The 23,701-nt window shown below is 44.8% G+C and overlaps 2 protein-coding genes across 5 annotated transcripts in view; one reads left to right on the top strand and one right to left on the bottom strand.

Moving 5' to 3' along the window:
* ITGB2 (integrin subunit beta 2) overlaps positions 1-17,505 on the top strand; it is a 48,866-nt gene extending 31,361 nt beyond the window's left edge. For both annotated transcript variants that reach the window (XM_077918876.1, XM_077918871.1), the window contains 11 exons: positions 3,220-3,461; positions 4,199-4,354; positions 5,042-5,137; positions 5,552-5,641; positions 7,709-7,849; positions 9,501-9,688; positions 10,222-10,466; positions 11,551-11,770; positions 13,677-13,882; positions 14,800-14,966; positions 16,049-17,505. In XM_077918876.1, coding sequence (XP_077775002.1) covers positions 3,220-3,461; positions 4,199-4,354; positions 5,042-5,137; positions 5,552-5,641; positions 7,709-7,849; positions 9,501-9,688; positions 10,222-10,466; positions 11,551-11,770; positions 13,677-13,882; positions 14,800-14,966; positions 16,049-16,114 — 1,817 coding nt within the window. In that variant the 3' untranslated portion in view covers positions 16,115-17,505. The remainder of the gene's footprint in view (positions 1-3,219; positions 3,462-4,198; positions 4,355-5,041; positions 5,138-5,551; positions 5,642-7,708; positions 7,850-9,500; positions 9,689-10,221; positions 10,467-11,550; positions 11,771-13,676; positions 13,883-14,799; positions 14,967-16,048) is intronic.
* A 284-nt stretch (positions 17,506-17,789) lies between these two features.
* Positions 17,790-23,701, bottom strand: part of KMO (kynurenine 3-monooxygenase) — a 32,934-nt gene continuing 27,022 nt past the window's right edge. For 2 of the 3 annotated variants that reach the window (XM_028703677.2, XM_077918894.1), the window contains 4 exons: positions 20,206-20,288; positions 20,020-20,121; positions 19,860-19,919; positions 17,790-18,426 (listed from right to left, as the gene is read on the bottom strand). In XM_028703677.2, coding sequence (XP_028559510.2) covers positions 18,262-18,426; positions 19,860-19,919; positions 20,020-20,121; positions 20,206-20,288 — 410 coding nt within the window. In that variant the 3' untranslated portion in view covers positions 17,790-18,261. Of the gene's footprint in view, positions 18,427-19,859; positions 19,944-20,019; positions 20,122-20,205; positions 20,289-23,701 lie in introns of all 3 variants that reach the window. The other variant, XR_013390644.1, reaches the window with a different exon arrangement.

Genomic DNA, 23,701 nt, shown 5'->3' on the forward strand with positions numbered 1-23,701 from the left:
ATCTGTCTCCTCTTTTTCCCCTCCTTTTCTTTTCCTATTTTCCTGCACAGATGTTCCAATTCAAAAAGTCTCTATATTCCTCTGCAAAGGCTCTGTTATTCAGGAACCAAACATGATGCCAAATCCCTTCCATTCTTCGGTAGATAAGTCCATTGTCTGCTTTACATGTGTAAGCCTCTGTAGCCAAAATAATGTTCCATTTCTGCAGTTTCCCAGGAGATAAAGAGTTCTGTTCAAATTCAGTGCTGACAACTTGTAATATCCCTCAGCTCCTCTAGGTGACTTGCAATAACTCAGTTCCCTTCCAAATCACAACCAGCAGTCATAGTAACTTAGTATTCCTTGTTTTAAACATTCTAAATCCAAATTATAACAAATGTAACCGGTAAAGTCCTTGCAACAAAGTTCTTTTTTATTCTTCTGCTTTGACAGCTCTTTGACAGCTGTCAAAACCTCTCCTTGTCTTCTCCGGGCGCTCTAGCTAAAACGCTCCCAGGTTCCGTGGGGGGGTTGCTTTTTAATTCACTTCCACTATTCTCCTCCAGCTCAGTCTTATAATTTTCCGTCGCGAAATTTGATAACTTTTTCAAAATAGGGTTGCACTCGATCTTAGATGTTAAGTCCTTTGCTTTAACTCCTCTACAACAGGGGGGGGGGCTGACTTCCTTTTTACGCCCTCCCCGCTCGTTCCAAATTTTTTATAAATTTTGTCCTTTTTAATCCAAGTTCCAATTACTCACGGGTTCTACTTTGAGTCCGAATTTCCAATGGAAGAAGTCAGCGCTCTCCGTCGAATGGCATGCGGCTTCGCTCGGCAGGGGAAGCGGAGTACTCAAAGCACCCCCCCCCCCCTGTCACCCGTTCCGTAGCCTTTAAAAAGGCTCCTTCGCGGGTCGAGGGGGGGCTTAAAAGGTGCCAGCCGAGTCACCATGTCCATGGGTTTCAGCGCCCATGGTTTTTGAGGGTCCCCGCGTCGCCGGAGCGGGAAGACCCAACCCCTGCCGAGCAGGCTCCCTCCGGAGCTCGGAGGGAGTCCGCCATTCGGCGATGGCGCCAACCCGGAAGTCACAACTCTTCCATATCAAATACAGATTTCCTGAGATTTAGTGAAATTATTTTTGCACTGAAGGCCCTGTCAATGAGGCTGGGCATGGAACTTCTGCTGCTACTTCACACCGTGGATGGAAGATAATAGGCAAAATGAAACATGATTTAGGACTCAGCTATATTAGTAAAGAAGCAATTATTTGAATGCATTATAAACATGCAACACCAGATGGCGTCAGAGAGCAGGAAAATTTCATACGTGCTTTTCAATAGTTTTTTTGTTATAACAATATGATTTCTGACTTAATTATAGCATTTTTTGCCTGTGTGTAGATCTACCCTTAATTGCTTCGTTTCATTTATTTGCCTCATTTCTCCAGATGTTTGCGTATAAGACTCTTTTATTTTATTAACTGTTCCTTCTAGTTTTCCCATATTTTGTCTATTCCATAATCCAAAGTGCCCAAATCATTTTTGATTTCATTAATCTCTAATTCAAGAGATATTGTTTGTTCTACCACCATCTGCTGGGTATCTAAAGATGCCTTTTGTTTCCTCTGCTGCCCTTTTCCTGGTACTCAACATGCTGTGTTGGGACAGTTTTAATCCCACCCCCTCTGTTTTCTACTTTGCTTTTTAAGAATGTTAGCACACCTGTCTCTTTATGGGGGGTGGTGGAGTATAAATAATAAAATGTTTATTATAACTGTTCCTGTAGAAACTTCAGCAGCAGCACAGCTCCTCTAGATATCTTGTTTTGACAGCAGTACTAGTAAGCTTGGCTCATTTAATATGGAAAAAAACAACCATTCCCATAGAGCAGGGGTCTGCAACCCGCGGCTCCGGAGCCGCATGTGGCTCTTTTACACCTTTGCTGCGGCTCCGGGGCAGATACTAGCGAGGGGAGGAGGCGCATTGTGTGCCCCAACACTCCCCACTGTGGCAGGCGTTGTACTGGCTGTGACGTCGCATGGGGGCGGTGCGTGCGTTAGTCATGCACCGTCCCGACGTCACCTTCCCACCCGCTGTCAGATCGCGGCACCAGAGATATATTTGTTTTAAATGTCGCAATGGTTTTGCGGCTCCCAGTTTTTTTTCCCTTCGGAAACGGGTCCAAGTGGCTCTTTTTGTCTTAAAGGTTGCAGACCCCTGCCATAGAGGAAGTATCAGCTGGCAAAGTAGATTTTATATTCTTATGCACATTTTTGTCATAATATAATAATAATAACAATTCCGCTTAATAATAAAATAATGCACTTCAACATAGCACAGAAACTCCTTTGTTCGTTTAAACTTTTGTTATCTCAGAGCATAAATCAAGCCTTTTGCCTTCATTCTTCACTCAGCAGCTTCCTCCTTTCTAAGTGGTAAAAAGTAGGTGACTCACCTAATAAAAGCTCTCAGTGGCAGACAAAGAAACTCACTTAAGTTGTAAATTATTTTATTCCGAAGATAATTCAGAAAGGGATGTGTTTCTGGATCTAGTTGTCCATAGAGGCTGCTGTGTGGTTTCTGCAGGATGGGTTTTCCTCCGCTTCCAAGTCATGATCCACCCCGCCAGGGAACCCAGAAAGACAGCCCTCTGGCAGCCCCCCCAGGCAGAAAGGCACTCAGGAAGCTTCAAGAGGAAATTAAAAGAAATTTGGAAACAACTGTTTGTTCTGATTCATTGGCAAAAAGCAGTTTTCCCTGGGGGAAGCAGCAGGTCAAACACAATAGCACTCAGACCCATGCTTTGAAAGCGTGGGGCAAGCGGGAAACTGCTCAGATCAGTGCTTTTAAGGCAAGAAACAAGTGGAACTACGGATGAGCCCTTTCTTGAAGGAAAGATACAATAGGAAGTAAAAATATGGCATTTATTCTCATTTGGGTGTCAGGCAGCATGTAAAGAAAAAGATCTAGCTCTTTCAGGGGGGTTGGAGATTTTAAGGTCAGAGAAGAATAGAATTAATATTTCTTCTGTTGTATTCAGTTGTCAAATGATACCCCTTTTGTAACCCCAGCTCTTTCCACTTGTATTCCTCTATTTAACTTTATTTTAAACAATTGCAGGGTATATTGACTGCACTATCCCCCTCAGTGGTTTAGAGTCCTTCCCTCTCTATATATCTTCGGTGACGATAACCATTTTGGACCCTTCTTTTCAGTGGCACTTCCCTTGTGTTCCCTTAGGGTTTGGCGCCTTTGTGGACAAGACTGTGTTGCCCTTTGTTAACACCCACCCAGAGAAGCTGCAGAACCCTTGTCCAAGCAAGGAGACCAAATGTCAGCCACCATTTGCTTTCAGGCATGTGCTCAGCCTCACAGACAGGGTAGAGAAGTTTAAAGAAGAAGTCGGCAAGCAGGATATATCCGGGAATCTTGACGCACCAGAGGGAGGACTCGACGCCATGATGCAAGCCGCTGTTTGTGGGGTAAGATTGCCATATGGGAACAGGCACCATGACAAAGTGCTCTTGGGGAGTGAGGAAGTTGAATTTGGGGGACCATGGATTCCTGTCCAAAGTCGAAGACAGTTCCCCCCCGATAATCATAATGTTGTCAAGATATGCTGTTGCTTTTAACGTTGTATTTAGGCTCAGTGCTGAAGGCCTAGAGAGATGCTAGGCAGGGTCTTTATTATTGTTGTATTGTTACAATTTAAATTAAAATATTACAATAAATAAGAGAAATATTAAAAATGAAATAGAGTAATAAAATAAACTCACGACAAATGAGATAAAACAACAGCACAGAAGATAAAAACAATCTGCCTGTACAAACCTTCCTAAAAATAAAGATTGATTAGTCTCCAAAATACAAGAAACAATGGGTTAATTAATTATACAGTGGTTGTTTTGTGGCAGCATTATTAAAATGTCCCATAAAATAATGACAGGAGAACAAACTGGTCATAAAGGTGCAAAATGTACGGGTGGATATATAAACCTATTAAAACCATTTTAGTGTATACATAGGTTATCCTGTCTTAGGACGGAGATCTGGACAGACACTGTGTCCCGTTCAGCTCTGATTTTATGTAGAATCATAGAATCTTAGAATTGCAGAGTTGGAAGGGGCCACAAGGGTCATCTAGTCCAAGCCGCTGCAAAGCCCGAATCTTTCACCCAGTGTGGTTTGCTTTTTTAATCTGCTTGCTTTTTAAATCCAGGATAAGATTGGTTGGAAAAATGTAACACGCTTACTGGTGTATACGACTGATGATGGCTTCCATTTTGCTGGGGATGGTAAACTTGGAGCCATCTTAACTCCTTATGATGGGAAATGCCACCTGGAGGAAAATATGTATAAAAGGAGCAATGAATATGTAAGTACTCAGAGTAGGCAGCACACTTTATAAAGTACCTGCCCTTTACCTTTACCTTACTGGATTTACGATTTTAGACTGGAGCCGACTGGGCAACCCATACAACTGCTATATTAGGAAAAGTCCTCTTAATTTTCTAAGAACTCTTTTCTTAGGCAGAAAGACAAGGGGTCCATGTTTTTTGTTTTAAAGGTTCAATAGATCTGTAAACCAAGCTGTTTGTTAACCTGGTATGTGTGCTTGTGGCATCCAAGGCCAGACCTTGGGAAGCTGAGCCATCGATTGCGATGGGGATACCTTTGTTTCCTATAGAGAGCCACCTTCCTCTGGTGCCAGGGAACACCTTTGCTTCTGTTTTCATCAGTGCCCTCTCTCATAATCTCTGCTGCACAGGACTGAGCACATGTTGAGAGCGCTGCTCTGTTTCTCTGGGGGATGGAGCACCAGTGAGTTGGTGTGTGCGGCTTGTCTGCCGTGAGAACGGAAGGTCAGACTACAGTTGACTGGCCGTCTCTCTGCTTTAACTACGCCAGTGGCCCTGCCCTTAGGAACCCGGGAGGGAGGGGCCAGACTGAAGGGGCGGAGCCAGAGGGATTCTTTTCAGGCCAGATCTAGCCGGCAAGATCCCACCAGGATCTTCACTAACTTGGAGAGAGAGCCCTAAATACTGTTTCCTTTGTTACATAGGACTATCCATCTGTTGGTCAGTTGGTTCAAAAACTTGAAGAAAACAATATCCAGCCCATTTTTGCTGTTACCAGTAAAATGGTTGATACCTATCGGGTAAGTAAAACTACCAGCAGTAAAGAAGGTTAAGTAAACAATGGCTGTGGAGAAAATAATTATTAGATTATTATTATTAGAAATAATAATAATAATAATAATAAGAAGAAGAAGAAGAAGAAGAAGAAGAAACGAGGCTGCATTTTAAGTAGTATTTTAATCTTGTTTTTAAGTTGTATTTTAATCAATTGTTTTTATACCTGATGTTAGTCGCCCTGAGCCCGGTATTGGCTGGGGAGGGCGGGGTATAAATAAAATAAAATAAATAAATGCCCAAGTCTATAATTTGAGCAATATACATGGAACAATTAGGACAACGGATATTTACTGCTTTGCTACTGCATTATAATCTGGTAGGCATTCTATTTAATAGAGTGAGACAATGCTTTCAATTCATTTGTTCTTTGTTGATAGAAACTCAGTGAAATGATTCCCAAATCTGCTGTGGGAGAGCTGCAGGAAGACTCAAATAATATCATCCAACTCATCCAGCGTGCCTATGATGTAAGTGTTACTGATATTATCATTTTAATCCTTTACAATATATATTTAAGCCAGCCAGGCTTTGCACTTTGTTTACATGAAGCATGTTTGTGTACCTTTCTCACAATTATGCAGATTTGGTTCAGATTTCCAAATCAGTTTTCAGGGGATAGCTGCTCCACCTTTCCCCCTTCCTTTCTCCATCTCCCCTGTATAAAGCTTCCCTGATTAAAGTGCTCACAAACCCTAAAAAAGGAATGAAACCAAAGAAAAAGCAGCTATAATAGGAGCTGAGGGAGAAAATGGTCAACAATTGACATGCTTTCCTTCTATTAAACCAGAAACAGGAGAAGGTCATTTGAGCAGCTGCAAATGCTGTCTTTCTTTCTTCGCTGTAAACCATATTTTTGTGAGTTGCCTGTTTATAAGGGCAGGGTCTTAATTAGCATGAACAAGTGATCAAATTCACTTTCTCAAAGCTTAACACTACTTGACCTGCATCCCACTGTAATTTCCTTGGTTGAACCAATCCTAAATTTCCTTTCCCAGTAACACATTTTCTTTTCCTTGCTTGAGCTTCTTAAAGGCACTAATCAGCTTTTCTGTGGCACATTGGAAGTGACACACAGGCCAAATATTGTTATCTTCTCTTGGTTACATCTAGCCAGTACACACCCAGTAGCAAAGGTTTTTTAGCTTGTCAGCAGGCTATGTCCTTTTGTCCCTTGGGAAATTCTTCTCAAGCCTATACAGTGGTACCCCGCAAGACGAACGCCTCGCGAGACTAAAAACTCGCAAAACGAAAGGTTTTTTCGTTTTCGAGTTGCCTCGCAAGACGAATTTCCCTATGGGCTTGCTTCGCAAAACGAAGCTTGCCCCGGGGACAGCGGGTCTTCTCTTTTGAAGCAAGGGGCGGCGGGGAGATCGCTTCTCCCCACCGCCCCTTGCTTCAAAAGAGGTCTGCCCCCGGACCTCTTTTGAAGCAAGGGGCTGCGGGGAGATCGCTTCTCCCGGTGCTCCGAAGCGGGGTGGGGGGGCGGGAACACCTGCCCCAGCCGCCGGGTTTCGTAGCGCTGCTCCGAAGCGGGGTGGGGGGGGCGGGAACACTTGCCCCAGCCGCCGGGCTTCGTAGCACTGCTGCAAAGCCGGGCGGGGGGCGGGAACACCTGCCCCAGCCACCCCGCTTCGGAACGCTGCTCCGAAGCGGGGTGGGGGGGCGGGAACACCTGCCCCAGCCGCCGGGCTTCGTAGCGCTGCTGCGAAGCCGTGTGGGGGGCGGGAACACCTGCCCCAGCCGTCGGGCTTCGTAGCGCTGCTGCGAAGCCGGGTGGGGGGCGGGAACACCTGCCCCAGCCGCCGGGCTTCATAGCGCTGCTGCGAAGCCGGGCGGGGGGGGGGGGGCGGGAACACCTTCTGAAGGCGGGCGGGGGGCGAAAGTCTTTGTCCCCCCTGCCTGCCTTCCCAGGGGCTTTTAAATCGCCCCGGACAGCGGAGAAGTCCTCCGCTGTCCCGGGGCGATTTTAAAATGCCGCCCGCCAGCATTTTAAGATCGCCCGGACAGCGGAGAAGTCCTCCGCTGTCCCAGGGTTTTTTAAAATGCTGGGGGTGGGAAGAAAAGCCCTTGTCCCCCCCCCCCCCAGCCTTCAGAAGAGGTCCGGGGACAGTCTGTCCCCGGACCTGGTCTGAAGGCGGTTTCCCTAGGAACGCATTAATTGATTTTCAATGCATTCCTATGGGAAACCGTGCATCGCAAGACGAAAAAACCGCAAGACGAAGAGACTTGCAGAACGAATTAATTTCGTCTTGCGAGGCACCACTGTATTGCAGGAAAACCCCTGCCTCTGCCTCTGCCTGCCTCTGCTTCAACATGTTCACTTAAGCATCACTGTGTTGACCTGACAGTTCAATAAAGAAAGTGCATAACCATTAGAGATATTGGCCCTGGCTCCCTTCTCTCAAGGCTCATCGTTTCCAACAGAAGAACTGAGGCAGTGGGAATGGAAGTTACAATTAATTCTCATATTTTTCTCCCTTGCTGGAGACTTGGGCTCCTATTCTCACCTCTTCCTTATTCTCATTTCCTTGCAGAGTTTGTCTTCCAAAATTATTTTGGACCATGGCCCTTTGCCAAACTTCATCAAAATCACGTATGATTCCTTCTGCCCTAACCAAATACACACCAAGGATAAACCAAGAGGGGAATGTGACAACGTGAAGATAAATGATCAGGTAGGAGAAGACTTTTCTGTTTCTGTCTAAAGCTGTTCTGATTGCTGCTGCTCTGTATGTTGAGAGAAAAGAGCAGTGTGCATTTCTTCCAATACCGCTGCTTGTGAGAAGGGTCTCCACTTATTCTCCTTTCCCAAACCCCTTAAAAGTTGCAGCTGGGTTAAGCCTGTTACTTTAAGCAATATGTACCGTATTTTTCGTCCCATAGGACGCTCCGTCCCATAGGACGCACCTAGTTTTTTTGGGGGGAAATAAAGGGGAAAAAATTTCCCTTTATTTCCCCCCCCCCCCAAAACCAGGTTGGGGAACAGCGGTATGGCAGCGCTGCACCTCCCTGCTGTCCCCTGAGCTTGTGGGGCTGGCCGATGTCTGCCCAGCATGTGAGGCGCTCTGCTTCAGAGTGCCCTGCGCGCCGGGCGGCAGGCTGCTATCCGCAGCGTGGGGAGCCCTGCGGGAAAGCCTGCAGGGCTCCTGACGCTGCGGATGTCTGCCCGGCGCGAGGGGCGCTCTGCTTAAGGGCGCCCCACGCGCCGGGTGGCAGGCTGCTATCTGCAGCCTCCCACGCGCCGGGTGGCAGGCTGCTATCCGCAGCCTAGGAAGACCTGCGGGAACTCCCACGGGCTCCCCAGGCTTGCTGATAGCTTCCTGAAGCCTGGAGAGCAAAAAGCGAAAGCCTGTATTCGCCCCATAGGTCGCACACAGATTTCCCCTTCATTCTTGGAGGGGAAAAAGTGCGTCCTATAGGGCGAAAAATACGGTAGGCTTTATTTCGTTATGTAGAGTTACATTGGCTCCCAGCACATTTCCAAGCACAATTCAAAGTGTTGATGCTGACCTTTAAATGGCCTTGGCCCTGTATCCCTGAAGGAGCGTCTCCACCCCCATCGTTCAGCCCGGACACTGAGGTCCAGCTCCGAGGGCTTTCTGGTGGCTCCCTCACTATGAGAAGTGAAGTTACAGGGAACCAGGCAGAGGGCCTTCTCGGTGGTGGCACCCACCCTGTGGAACACCCTCCCATCAGATGTCAAGGAGATAAATAACTATCTGACTTTTAGAAGACATCAGAAGGCAGCCCTGTATAGGGAAGCTTTTTAAAATGTTTGATATTTTATTATGATTTTATATATATTGGAAGTTGCCCAGAGTGGCTGGGGCAACCCAATCAGATAGGCAGGGTATAAACAATAAGTTGTTGTGAACCATCACAATCATATCAATCACAGAAAAACAGGTTACACTACTTTAAGTAATATAAATGAATAGAAATCTCTGAAAACAACATACATAAATAAAAAATATAAAGCAAACTGTATTTTAGGAGGAGGAGTGTCTGCAGAAGGCAGCAACCACACTTAATGGCCGTGTGTTTACATGCCCACAAGAAAAGAGGGAGGGTGAGTTTTCCCTTTCCTGTCCACATGGCAACTTTACACTCACTGGTTTGGGTGGAACCACGTGAGGCGTACTGCCCAAACACATGGAAGGTCCATTGCAATTCTACTTGCAGAAGAACAGTGTCTTTTTTGGCACTTACGTCCTTCTGACTGTTAGCATGCTCAGTCCTTTATTTATAAATGCACTCCTTCGTGCTTTCCTAGTGGTTTTTAAATTTAATGGAGAATATTTAATGGAGTTCTTTGTTTTCTTACAGATTACTTTCCAGGTGAAAGTTACAGCAACCAAATGCATTGACAACCAAACGGTTACCATCCGGGCTCTCGGTTTCACAGACTCCCTTGATGTGCACATGCGCGGTCGATGCAACTGCGAATGTGATGAGGAAATATCAAGTAGCTCTGACTGCAGTGGACATGGGAAAGTAGATTGTGGAATCTGCAGGTAATCAAACCACTTCACCAAATCACAAGGGGATATGCCAGTCCTACTGGGAAAGGTTAGCCATGATCACCATCTGAATAATTGCTTATGCATGTCCCACATCTGCACCTGCAGTTTTATGCAGTCTGGGAACAACATCTGTTGTCACAGAATGTGCAGACTGCTTGAGTATAATTTTTCCTAAAATGAAAAGGAGAATTTGAGAATTTGGCATGAGGACAATTGGGAAAAAGACCTTGAGACTTTTTTCCTGCCAAATTCTCAAGCCACTCTGGGTAATGGACTAGGGTGAGGGCTGACAGAGCCCCCAGGTCTCCACATTTGGCCTGTCAGACCATTGTTCAGGTCTGGTCTGTGCCTGGATGGGTGACCTTCTGGGAATATGCTGCCGTGGGTTCTGTAATGGGAAAATGTGGGTTATAATTACAATAAACCAATAAATCTGTGCGAGTTCAGGCAAATCAACCCTCCAACACAAACAAGTATTGTTTAGTAAGCCTTTCCTATTCTGAACATTTATTCTCTCATGTCAGCTGTTTTCCTGGCTTTATTGGAAAGAATTGTGATTGTCAAACTGGAGGCAAATCCAGCAAGGAACTGGAGAAGAGTTGCCGCAAGGACAATGCCTCCGTCACCTGCTCCGGCCTGGGCGACTGTGTGTGTGGGCAGTGTGTTTGCCACACCGATGAAGCATCCAAAAAGAAGATCTATGGTTCTTTTTGCGAGTGTGACAACATGAACTGTGAGATTCACAATGGTCAACTTTGTGGCGGAGAAAGTGAGTAGCTGACGACTGCGGGACGTGGAAATATCCTTGACTCCTTTGCCTTACTTCTCCCAGCTTCCTGTTGCCAGAGTTCCAGCAAGCTACATTTTCTACTACAAGCTCTTAAAGGGCACACAGTATTTAGGGGTCTTAGTGGACCACAAGCTTAACATGAGTCAACAGTGTGATGCAGCAGCAAAAAAAGCTAATTCTAGGCTGCATCAACTGAAGTCTAGTGTCCAGATCAAGGGAAGTCATAGTAGCACTCTCTTCTGCCTGGAATCCTGTGTCCAGTTCTGGGCGCTACAATTTAAGGAGGGTGTTGGCAAGCTGAAACATGTGCAGAAGATACTGTTGCCATATTTCAAAAGGTGAAAATCCGGACACAAAAGTTTTTGGGGCAAAGTTGTTGAGCTGGGTCTGCTTAGCCTGGAAAAGAGGAGACTGAGAGGGCTGTCACACGGAAGATGGAGCAAGTTTGTTCTCTGCTGCTCCGGAGGGTAGGATCTGAACCAATAGATTCAAACAAGAAAGGAGATTCTGACAAAACATTAGGAAGAGCTTTCTGACGTAAGGTGGGGGTAAGAGCTGTGGGATAGTGGAAGAGGCTCTCTTGGAAGGTGGTGAACTCTCTTTCCTTAGAGCTTTTTAAGCAGAGGTTGAGTTGAGATACCTGCATTGCAGGAGATTGGATTAGATGATCCTTTGGGCTCCTCCAAGTCAACAATTTTGTGATTCTGTTATTCTTAGGAAGAGTTGTTTGAATAGCACAATAATTTGGAAGCTAGCCAAGCTGCTATCAATCTGCCTTTGTTTCATATAATGGCTTACCATCATCCAGGTGTGAATATTACATATTAGTTTTTCTTCTAAGACTTCTAAAACACTTGCATCATTTTACAATGGCAGCCTATTCTTTCATGAAAGGTAATTTCAGTGTTTTGCAGGTGATACCAAGATGGCTTTTTACTATGGAATGTGACTTTGCAGAATAGAGTGCAATTAAATTGTACTTACTGGCAAACTTGGGTTTTCCAACAGAATTGCAAATACGGGGAATGCGTTCTGTCCTGAACTTTCCACCTTCTCTTTCTAGTACGAGGACGGTGTGATTGTGGGAAATGCAAATGCAATCCTGGCTTTGGCGGCAGCGCCTGCCAATGTGAAACTTCAACAGATGGTTGCTTGAACATCAATGAGACCGTCTGCAGTGGCCGTGGGGAATGTCTGTGCAACACATGCCAATGTAAACCAGGCTATCAGCTTCCACACTGTGAAGATTGCGAAGGCTGTCCATCACCCTGTCCCAGACACGTGTAAGTGATATGAGAGGGACCACAGTGAAAATTACTGCGCTTTGCATGTCAGTATTTAAAAGTCTTGCCTTTAGAATAGGCAGTGTATCTGCAGGTAACAGGGTTGGGTGGGGGAAACTGATTCTGCACTGCCTCGTTTTTTGCTTTTCTTGTACAGAAGTCTCCTTTAAAGTCTGGGCTTTTATAGCTCAGTTATTCTGTCTTCCTCTCTCCAACATTAGACCATCAAACACACCAATAAGGTGAAGGCAATTTAGGCAGAAATGAAACATTAATACAGTATGATAAAACATAGACATAAACCTACCTTAACAAAGCTAGATAAAGGGATGAAAAACTTCTATCGCTTAGAGGACAACCAGTGCCTGGGCACATGGAGCTGGTCCTGTCTGGAGTTTGCCCAAGGTGGTGCTGGCAAGTTGGCATGGGATGAATGTCTAAAGAGCAAGTTGCTGTTCCTTTGTGTTCTCACTTGGGTTAGAATTATATCTCCTGTTGGAAGCCTCTTGCCTCTTACAATTTCCCTGGCTCTGCTTCTTAACCACACGGGTATCCTTTAGAACTTGACGGTACCTTTCTTGGTCTGCAGCTGATGTTGTAGTAGAGCTTCAGGAGTCATGGTTTTGGATAACCCACAAACAATCTGGAGAAAAATTAACTGTGCTGGGTTTTCTTGGTAGCTGTTCACTTCCTTGTATATTGAATTAGATAGCCAAATTAGATAGGTCAAATTCGCTCTACACGGGGCTGCCCTTGAAGCTGTCCCAGAAACTCCAGCGGGTGCAGAATGCTGCAGTGAGGCTCCTTACGGGGTCTTTGCCATGGGAGCATATTCACCCAGTGCTTTTCAAGCTGCACTGGCTCCCGGTGGAGTACAGGGTCAGATTTAAGGTGCTGCTTTTGACCTTTAAAGCCCTTCACAGCCTAGGACCCTCGTACCTACGGGACCGCCTCTCCTGGTATGCCCCACGGAGAGCCTCAAGGTCCATAAATAGCAACACCCTAGTGGTCCCGGGCCCTAAGGAAGTTAGATTAGCTTCAACCAGAGCCAGGGCCTTTTCAGCACTGGCTCCGGCCTGGTGGAACGCTCTGCCTCATGAGACCAGGGCCCTGCAGGATCTGATTTCTTTCCGCAGGGCCTGTAAGACAGAGTTGTTCCGCCTGGCTTTTGGCTTGGAGCCAATTTGATTCCCTCCCTCTCTTTCTTTTTTCTTTTCCTTCTCCTCCTGCGATGAGGCTACATTTTAATATTTTAATGTTCCATTATTTTAATGTTGTATTTTATTTTTGTTTTTAAGTTGTAATCATTCATCTTGTTTTTATTATTGCTTGTAAGCCGCTCTGAGCCCGGCCTTGGCTGGGGAGGGCGGGGTATAAATAAAATATTATTATTATTATTATTATTATTATTATTATTATTATTATTATTATTATTTGGAGTCCAGCAGAGTTCCCTTTTTAACATGTACATGAAATCGCTGTGGGAATTTCAGAGGTGCTCAGCTAACTCACAGCCTGGGCTTAGACAAGCCTCTTTTCTCTCAGAGTCCCTGCCTCCTTTGCATCTCCTCTGCATTTGTTTAGGGAAGCTTTTAATGTTTGATGTATTACTGTATTTTAATATTTGGTTGGGAGCCGCCCAGAGTGGCTGGGGAAGCCCAGCCAGATGGGCGGGTAATAAATAAATAAATAAATAAATAAATAAATTATTATTATTATTATTATTATTATTATTATTATTATTATTATTTGCATCTGCAGTGTGAAGATGACAATACTGGCTTCCTTTATATCTCTGGCTGTAACTGCACTGAATATTAGATTTCTGTTATGTGGTATAGATCCATTGCATCTCTGTCTTGCTAAGCAACTCTTCTTGGAGACATGATTCTTGTTGATTTTCCAGATCGTGTGTTGAGTGCCGTTACTTTCAGAGTGGTCCATTTCAGAAGAATTGCTCTCAAGCTTGTTCACACATTATTCTGAGAGATAATGTGATGTCCAGAAGTAAAGAATGCAAGGAGAAAGATTCTCAGAATTGCTGGATCTCCTTCTCTATGTTTCAGTTGGATGGAGAGGAGAGATACTCCGTTAAAGTGGAACCTTTAAAAGGTATGTGAGGGAAGGAGCCACCAGCTGCAACACCAGTTCCATGTTCTGGTCCCAGCACCTAGCACCAGGGCTCAGCGGCTTAATAACAATATACAATAAATGTTTTGTACCCCACCCATCTGACTGGGTTGCCCCAGCCTCTCTGGGTGGCTTCCAGCAGAATACACAAGACCATCACACATTCAAAGCTTCCCAAAACAGGGCAGCCTTCAGATGTCAATCGAAGGTCATATAATTGTTTGTTTCCTTGACATCTGAAGGGAGGGCATTCCACAGGGCAGACATCACTCTGTCTGGTTCCCTGTAATCTCACTTCTCGCAATAAAGGAACTGCCGGAAGGCCCTTGAAGCCGAGAGATGCTCCTTCAGGTATTCAGGGCCAAAGCCATTTAGGGCTTTAAAGGTCAACACCAAAACTTTGAATTGATACATCAGAGAATCACCAGTTTCCCCCATATAGTCCCATTGTGAGGGGTGGGGTACTGGAACAGGAAGAGAGACTGTAGATGCCAGAGGTCTGCGTCCCCCAAGGCTTCAGAGGGAGATGGCCCTCCAAATTGTGAGGTGTGGCAGATGGAGGGGCCCCTGGGAGTGGCTTCCTTTCCAAACTCTCTGAGTGCAGGTGGGGACCTAGCTCCAGGTAAGAGGCTAAGGAAGCAGAGTGGAAGCCACATAGCCAGGTGAGCAAGTTTCCTCCAGTGGGAAGTATATGTGGCCTTAAGAGAGTTCCTTGCAATTTATCTGGAGCAGTTTCAGTAGTCTTTTGCATGGTGGAGAGACAGAGATACTTGATGTGGAGGCTGCCCCATTCATTGAATCGACTTCCAACCTTTCCTGGATCTCTGGCCTACAGCACATGCACCCTTTCCCTCCTCCTTCAGTTGAGGCACCTTCTCTGTTGTTTTTTCTTTTCATAGATTGCCCAGAACCCCCTAATGTCGCAGCCATTGTGGGGGGCACCGTTGCTGGTGTGGCTCTTATCGGCCTCCTCCTCCTTTTGATTTGGAAGCTGGTAACGGAGCTGATTGATCGCAAGGAGTATCACCGATTTGAGAAAGAGAAGTCCAAGGCTAAGTGGAACGATGTAAGACACTCCCTTTTCAGCAGGAGGGGCTGGAAGAAGACTTGCTAAGGCATTGGCTCTTCCCCCCTTCTTCCGAGTTCTTGAGAAACGTCAGGGACATAACTTTTGTTTCAGTTCCAGTACCTCAGGCAGGCCTGAATTCAGCTGCTCAGGCATGAGAAGCTAAGCTTCTCACATTAGCACACACAGGCTACGTTTACACTGTGACCTAACTGCCTGAAATAAATAGTGTGTGTTCTGCAGGCGAGAACCTCTTGTAGATACCATCTTATCAGGAGGTCCATTCTGCACTGTGTAGGAATTAGGCCTTTAGTGTTGTGACACCTGCCCTCTGGAAACTAGCCCCTTGATTACTCGACAGACTGTTGTATTTTGGGTGGCTACTGAAGACCTTCTCCTTTCAACAAGGCTTTTAAGCTGAGATCTTTCCCATAATGCATCTGCACTGGAATTGTTTTTAAGATGTTTGTTTGTTTGCTGTCCTGCGCTTATTTGGGGGGAAGGGTAGGGCACAATCATAATAATTGCTAGTATTATTATTACACAATTATTCTGTGGAGGGAGATGTGCCTTCAGAAAGATTCAGAGATGCAGTAACCACTGATGGGGTCCTATTTATGTTAAGAGTGGCATGGTCGGGTTGTTCCTCTGCATTTCAGCCACACAGGGAGTTGTGGTTTGCTACTGTGCTATATAATGATCTTTTTTTAGCCACATAGATTAAATTAGATACGTTAGCTGGGTGTAGAATGGAGGAAGTGATGGGAGAGGACCAAAGACCAGCAAGTTCAGCCACACAACCTCCTCCCTGTCTTCCTAGACCAGCAGAAGAGGGTCAGTGTTTGATCTACAATGGAAGCTCTCCTTCTTGAGTAAACTGTCCCCATTTCCTCATCAATGGCTACTATTTTTAGGAGCCCTGTATATAGACAGTCAGATCGTTAAAGGAGACCAAGCTGTAGTGACATTTGTCCACTTGATCTACTTACTTAATGTGGTAGCCTGTGATAGTAATAGTAATACTATTGAACGAGTAAAACAGCAGCAGCAGCTACAGACACTTGTGATGTTTTTATTGGCAGGCTGACAATCCTCTTTTCAAGAGTGCCACCACCACTGTTGTGAACCCCAGATTCAATGGCCAGTGAAGTTCAACTACAGCAATACGGGAAAGCACAAAGAAATTCTTCAGGAGAGAAGCAGAAGATATTGACTTTATTCTCCACTGTCCTTTACTCCTGTCAACCACTATCCATGTCACCTCATGTGTTTTCAATAACCTTTTGTGTGGCTTTTTTTCAAGCATGCTTTGATACTGATGATTTTCTTTTCATTAAAAGGTCTCCCTGTTAAGACTGCTTAATCACACACACCACGGAATGATCTCAACTTGCCTTTCCACTTATCCTGCCCAAGGCACTCAGAGCACCACCTCCAGTTATCAGCTGTTAAAGGTCAACCATTGAAACCCAAATAGAAGGGAAAGAGGTGGGCTGGCCATTCAAGCATCTACATAGACACAGTATTTGTTGCAACAGCAGAGGTTAATGCCACAGTGGTAGTAAGCCATGCATGCATGCGTTGTAGAAAGGCATAATCTGAAAGGAGTTTTCCCTCCTGTATGACAGAAAAGGGCTCATGCCTCTTAAGACATAACTTTCCAGCTACAGTTTTTATATGTGCTTCTATAATGCACATATAAAATAATGATGATAATAATGATGAAGAAATCTTCTACCTAATTGAGAAGCACCTGTTAAATAATCAGTTAAACATTGCAGTTCTACATATTGTGGAAGCACACGAAACAGAAACATGCTCTACACTATTGAATATTAGGTTGATGGGGTCTCCTGTTGTTCACATTCAGTGCTTCTAGGATGTAAAACCTTGACCCCCCCGGCCCTTTTCTGCCTTACGAAATTGCATTAGCAGGCGGGGAGAACTGTCATCTTCTTTTAGCTCTAGGTTTCTGGGCAGATAAATCTCATGACAGTCTGCTCAGTGTACACTAATAAGGTAGGATGATGAATCCACACCTTCCTAATTCTGTACAAGACCATCAGCGCAAAAGAGACCTCAGTCAAATTGAAACATCTCAGAGAAACAGACAGGTGATATACAGTGGTACCTCGGGTTCAGAACTTAATTTGTTCCAGATGTCCATTCTTAACCTGAAACTGTTCTTAACCTGAAGCACCACTTTAGCTAATGGGGCCTCCTGCTGCCACACCACCGGAGCACGATTTCTGTTCTCATCCTGAAGCAAAGTTCTTAACCCGAGGTACTGTTTCTGGGTTAGTGGAGTCTGTAACCTGAAGCGTATGTAACCTGAGGTACCACTGTACTCATGTGAAGAAATACGGCACTTGGAACCTAAAGCCTTCATTCTAGCCTTGTGTATTGAAGTGAATAAGCTCCCAAGCTGTCAGGTGCAAGAAGAATATTGCTTGAGAGCACATAACTGCAAGTGTATAAACCTCCATTGTGTGCCTATGATTTGGAAGTAATAAATCTCAAAACACCATTCCTGAAATGACGTGACGTGTTCTTGGAGTGTCATTGTGTCCACTCTTAACATTCTCTGCAGTATCTATTGGACTAAACTTAAGATAGGGAAAGGATTGTATCATTGGTCATAACTTTATTTCTTTTAAGTATAGAATGGGTGGAACCTGCATCTGTTTCAGAGTGATAATAAGAAAATTGAATTGTGACATGTTCCATATATGTAGACATTCTCCATTGTGCAAGCCTCAAGTTTGAAATTATATATATATATATTTATTAGTTTCTATGTGACAAAAAAGCACCACACAAAACTGAATTTTATATGCCAAGTTTATTGCTGATTCTGTTTCTCGTCGACATTGTGGTTCAATAGTTCACTTAAGAAACTGGAAAACTGGTTGACACTTTAAAAAAATTGGATACAGATCTATTGCAAGTTCAGTGAAGCTCATAGCTTTTCTAAAACTCACAAAATGCAGTTAATTAATACATGTCCTCTTGTGTGTAAACGTTGATGCTGGTATTTGGGGAAGTATGGAAGAACAGCTTACAGGCCCTCAGGCTCTTGAGGGAGACATACCATTTCTTTAGGAAGATGACAGCAGGGCACTCAAGTCTATGGCAAGTGTCTTGTTGAGTTCCATGTGGATGGCATTCTAACACTTGGATCCAGCACCATGTAGCACAGTTAGTCCTTTGGGAATACTTTGACGTTCTGACTTTCCAAGCAGAGGTGAAATTAAAACACTGAATAAATCTCTCTCTTTCTCTCTGGCTTTTAACCCTATTGGGTAACCAGTGGTACATTTCCAAATTTTCTGAGGCTGAATGTCCATTTCCACAGGTTCTCTGCACATGCGTCAATTTGTAGCTTAATACCATTTCTGAGCAGATAGATGCCACTTACTGCTGTCACAGCCACAGTGAGAAAGAGGCCTCTATTAATTACCTTTTAAGAAGAAATCCAATTTGAGTCAGAAAATGTTGCAGGAGGAAATAGTTTGCAATATTTTTACTCGTCTATAGTTAAATCTTTTGGACTATTCCGCTAACTACATAAGATACCATTCAAAATAAATTTTAGAATCTTTAAAGGATCACAGTAAAATATATTTATAATATTTGTATACAGAAGACAATGCACAAGTTGCTTTAAGGTATGCATAACATATCACTCCACATTTAATTTAATAAATCATATATTAAAAACCATTCTAAAATCACAATGGGCTCCAGACATAATCATACTCAGAGTAAACCCATTGAAATCAATGGTATTTATGAATAAATTGGATTCAACCCATTATTTTAAATGTACACTGCCTTTTGTTAAACAGATACTAATATCTGAGCATAAAACCCATATAAACAGCTTGGTAAAGCCAAATTAAACACAGGTTCCTTTTTTCTTTTTTTGGAGCAACATTCTGTCTCTTCTGTTTGTTCTCTTCCTTTCTTTCTGAACTCCATTAGGAGTGCATTTGGTTGTATTGTATTCCAAACTCTTATGTGCCTCGTCACTTGGTTTATGCTGTGTGTGTGTATAAGTTTGACAGACAAAAGCAAGTTATTTTGGTCTCTGGGGAGAGAGAGGTAAACTGCTCTCTCTGCTTCTTCTTGTATACATGTACCTTGGATCCCAGGAAAGCCCTGTCATCCATGGTTAAAGGTAAAGGTACCCCTGCCCATACGGGCCAGTCTTGACAGACTCTAGGGTTGTGCGCCCATCTCACTCTATAGGCCGGGAGCCAGCGCTGTCTGCAGACACTTCCGGGTCACGTGGCCAGTGTGACATCGCAGCTCTGGCGAGCCAGAGCCGCACACGGAAACGCCGTTTACCTTCCCGCTGGTAAGCGGTCCCTATTTATCTACTTGCACCCGGGGGTGCTTTCGAACTGCTAGGTTGGCAGGCGCTGGGACCGAACGACGGGAGCGCACCCCGCCGCGGGGATTCGAACCGCCGACCTTTCGATCGGCAGGTCCTAGGCGCTGAGGCTTTAACCCACAGCGCCACCCGCGTCTCATCCATGGTTAGAGGGAACCAAATGGGGCGTGGTGGCAGACGATGTGGAAGATGGGCAGTCATCAAAGAAAGGGAGTAAAAGGTGTTTAATCTCCCCTTTCCATTATAGGATCTACTCTGAGTAGGACTTTGTTGGCTATATCCATGGGCGTAGCCTGGGGGGGGAAGGGGGCAGCTGCCCCCCCAGACCAAGTAAAACAATAGAAATAACTAACTGACCAATCACGTTGATTCTGCCCCTCCTAAGCAAGTCCTGTCCTCCCCCCACCCATACAAAAATCCTGGCTACGCCCATGGCTATATCACCCATAATACAATATGCTCCCAGCCCAAACCAATTCATCTAAGATGCTACTGACCTTATTCTGCCATTTCCATCTTTGCACAGCTTCATGGTATCGAATTCTGGAGAATGTGACCTGCATCAGATTACGAAATCATCACTGAAAGTGGAGGGGATGGCAGCCGGGAATGGAGAAAACAAGGGAAACCCTGCAAGATATCTATTGCTGGTCTTACCATGGTGTACAGAGGGATGATAGTGGAGGGGAAGAGGGCGTGAAGAACGTTGTCAATGTGCTTTCGGAAAATGAACCACTTTGAATTGACATGCTCCCGCATCTGAAACAAACCAAGAGAAACGTCTGGAAACATCTCTCATCGCTCAGCTGCCACCCACACTCTATTTAACTATATTTAACTTACCTCTATATAATTATACATAGCTAAATCTGAAATTGCATGATCATCAGGTACTCTCAGCTTTGAGAACTCTGGGAGACAAATACCTGGGGAAGAAACAAGGTCATTTCACTCATTACACTGAAGGTAAGCCTTGGTTTGTCACTCAGCAAAGCAGGTGCAGTTACTAATGCCTTCAAATTATTATTATTTATAGATAGACAATGGAATGGGCTATGTCCTCATCACGTGACGCTAGGCAGAAGCAAAGAATTGTGTGAAGAAGGCTTGACTCCTCAGTTTTCCGGATTCGCCAAGCAGCAAACACTGACAGAGTCACTGAAATAAAAAGGTCTGCCTACTTCCTCTCTCCATGGCTCGAAAATCTAAAGGAAGAAATGTGCTAGAGATCTGAAAGGCCAGGAAATTATGATCAATAGACTATATCTTCACTAACAGTGCATCGGAAATGAATGTTGTGGGTGATGGCCCACTGGTGAGGTAAAAGAAACCATTGTAAGGTTCAGGCGTGATGTTTCGCTCAGGAGGTAATTTGGGAGGCAGACATGCAGAGATCTAGAATAACTGCCAACTGTTTAGCCGACATCATCTTGGAGGCAATCAGGAAAGAGGCTGCAGCTTTTATTTTGGCTATTTTCTCCAGAGATAGAAAAACATTCCCTTCTTGAAAATGATGGTCACCCAGGGGAATCAGAGCTATTGTTGGTGCACTGGATGGGGCAGGACATGAAGGTATGTGTCTTCAAGATCTACACTCGAAATGAAAACTCTGTGGTGTAAGGACACTCAGATTGAGTTTAGAGATTCCATTTTGAATCTTTGTAAGCCACATAATGGTTGAGGAAATGTAAATTGAGAATTGGACACCATTTTTGGTGTGGGTTTTTTGGAACAACCAAAAATACGGATTAGAAGCCACGAAAGCGCTGATCTGAGGATAGGCGTTATGGCTCCTTAGGTGTAGGTGGGTTCCCACAAGGCAAGACATAGTGATAACAGAAATAACCTTTATTGAACTACATAACTGGGAAACAGGGGCAAAGTAACTGCTTATATACATTCCTGAAAGCCTGGGCCACTCCCACTCCCAACGTGATTGGCTGTCTAAACTTCCAAGCTGCGAATCATGACTCAGAGTTCAAGGGCCAATGGCGGAGGCCCATATCCTGAAATGTTCTGTGATTGGACATCATGAATCAAATCAGAACACAGGAGCTCAGAATCCTTAGTCCAGACTCAAGCTCAGGCAAACACAGAGACGACTGAAAACAACAGCTCCCACAGACAAAAGATGGCAAACACAAGTCTAAACAGCTTGCAAACGTACTTTGTTTCTTGGCAAGGGTGAGGGAATGAACGTGAGGGGGTAATGGAAATTAATTTTATGAAATAACCTTGTGAAATAATTCCTAAAACCCAGCAATCAGATACTGACATCTGCCAGGCAGGAAGGAAAGCAGTCAGACTCCAACCACCCCCCACCCTGGGTGTGGACCCGTCCTTGGGTTCACTATTTTGTGGCTTTGATATTGGAAGAAACAATACTTTTCTCTTATTTTTGATTCTATAAAGACATCTTTCAACACCCCTTCTCTGAAAGCTGACTGAAAGGTTCAGTGGAAAGGTTTACTTTAGAGGCAGCCTCAGCGTTCCAGGACTTTAGCCACAGGGAGCATCTAGCAGCTACCTGGGGTGCCATTGCTCTAGCTGCAAACTGCACAGGGTCCATGGAGGCATCTGCCATAAAAGTTTAAAGGTGTATGGTAAGAATCTGGTGCAGTCAAGTTGGATCTTGAGGAGATTGCAGTCCTCAAGCCAAACAATACATGTTCAAGCACATGAGGATGCTACCCCGGCACTCTCATAGAGAGGACCACTGCATCATGGTCTTTTTGTTGTTGTTGTTGTTAGTCGTTTAGCCGTGTCCGACTCTTCGTGACCCCATGGACCAGAGCACGCCAGGCACTCCTGTCTTCCACTGCCTCCTGCAGTTTGGTCAAACTCATGCTGGTAGCTTCGAGAACACTGTCCAACCATCTTGTCCTCTGTCGTCCCCTTCTCCTTGTGCCCTCCATCTTTCCCAACATCAGCGTCTTTTCCAGGGAGTCTTCTCTTCTCATGAGGTGGCCAAAGTATCATGGTCTTACGTAAGGCAAATTCAATTCTCCTATCAGTAGTGTCCCAAAGTTGAGCATTTCCTTCCTTGGGGACCAGATGTCGCGATGACAGATTTAAAACTGATCTGTCTATAGAAGGAGTCTTAATATATGCCATGAGTTCCAGATCCAAGACATATAATTTCTTCGCTAAGATTTAACTATTGCCTTAAGCAATAGTTGGCTGGGGTGCAGCTATTAGTTAAAACATCACTCTCTGGTTCAGTGGTTGATTTGTCAGGTTGAGCAGTTAATTCTAAGGCATTATCTCACGTTCCAGGAGGGGGGCGCTGGCCTCCTGAAACAGCCTCATAGACGAATTTTCATCTTGCAAAGATCCTTCACTCCAGTTATCATCCAGCTCCCCTTCCTGGAAAAGGGTTGGAGAGGAAACCAAGGGAATATCATCACCTATGGATGTGAAAGGGGGGTGTCCTTTATATCCAAATGAACCTGAGTCCTCTGTGATGAGAAAGGGGCAGCCTTCTTAGGTTTAACAAATTTCTTCGTTCTGCAATTGTAAGTGTGAAGCAATAATTGCTTCTTTAAATTGTTCAATAAGTGCGGCTGGAAAAGTTTGAGGGGCAGAGGCAACCCGATTGGTGGGAGGGGAGGTCTGAACCTCATGTCCCTGATCATCAGAAGAACATAAAAGTCAGATTCAGATAATGTGTCAACCTGAGAATGACCAGCAGGTGGCAGTGCATCCTTGGCATTCAAATGGGAGGAATCATTTCAATCAGCTGACTGCTCTGTCTCTGAAACTGTAGACTGAAGAACAATAATGGAAGAAAGATGCTTCCTGGAGTGGACAAGAGGAGCAGATTTGGTGCGTGTGCGTGAGGCAGTGGAAGACAGGAGTGCCTGGCATGCTCTGGTCCATGGGGTCATGAAGTCGGACACAACTGAACAACAGGCCCTTTAGAGGGCAACAAGTGCTTCAGCTTTGTTTCGTTTTCTTAAGAGGTGGCTGAGCCACAGCCTGGGTTGGCTCCATGATAGTCAGAGAAACACAAGACAAAGAGACAGACAGCCTACACAGCCACAGCCCTGGACTGCAAAATATAAGCTCTCAACTCTGTTTGCCACAGGATGCTAAATCTCCTTTTGCCACACCGTGGACCAGGAGAAAATAGGCCAAGTCCAACTGCCTCAGATACACAAAAGTGCCCGTCAAGAGGTTAAATTAAGGTTACCAGACGTCCCCGTTTCCCAGGGACAGTCCCTGGATTTACAAATCAGTCCCCATACAAAATCCATTGAAGTTGAAAAGTGTCCCCGGATTCATTGAAAAAAATTGGTAACCTTAGGTTAAATTATAAATGTAGAGGCTCCACTCCGTT

The sequence above is a fragment of the Podarcis muralis genome, chromosome 1 (genome assembly GCF_964188315.1).
Source record: "Podarcis muralis chromosome 1, rPodMur119.hap1.1, whole genome shotgun sequence".
NCBI lineage: Eukaryota > Metazoa > Chordata > Lepidosauria > Squamata > Lacertidae > Podarcis > Podarcis muralis.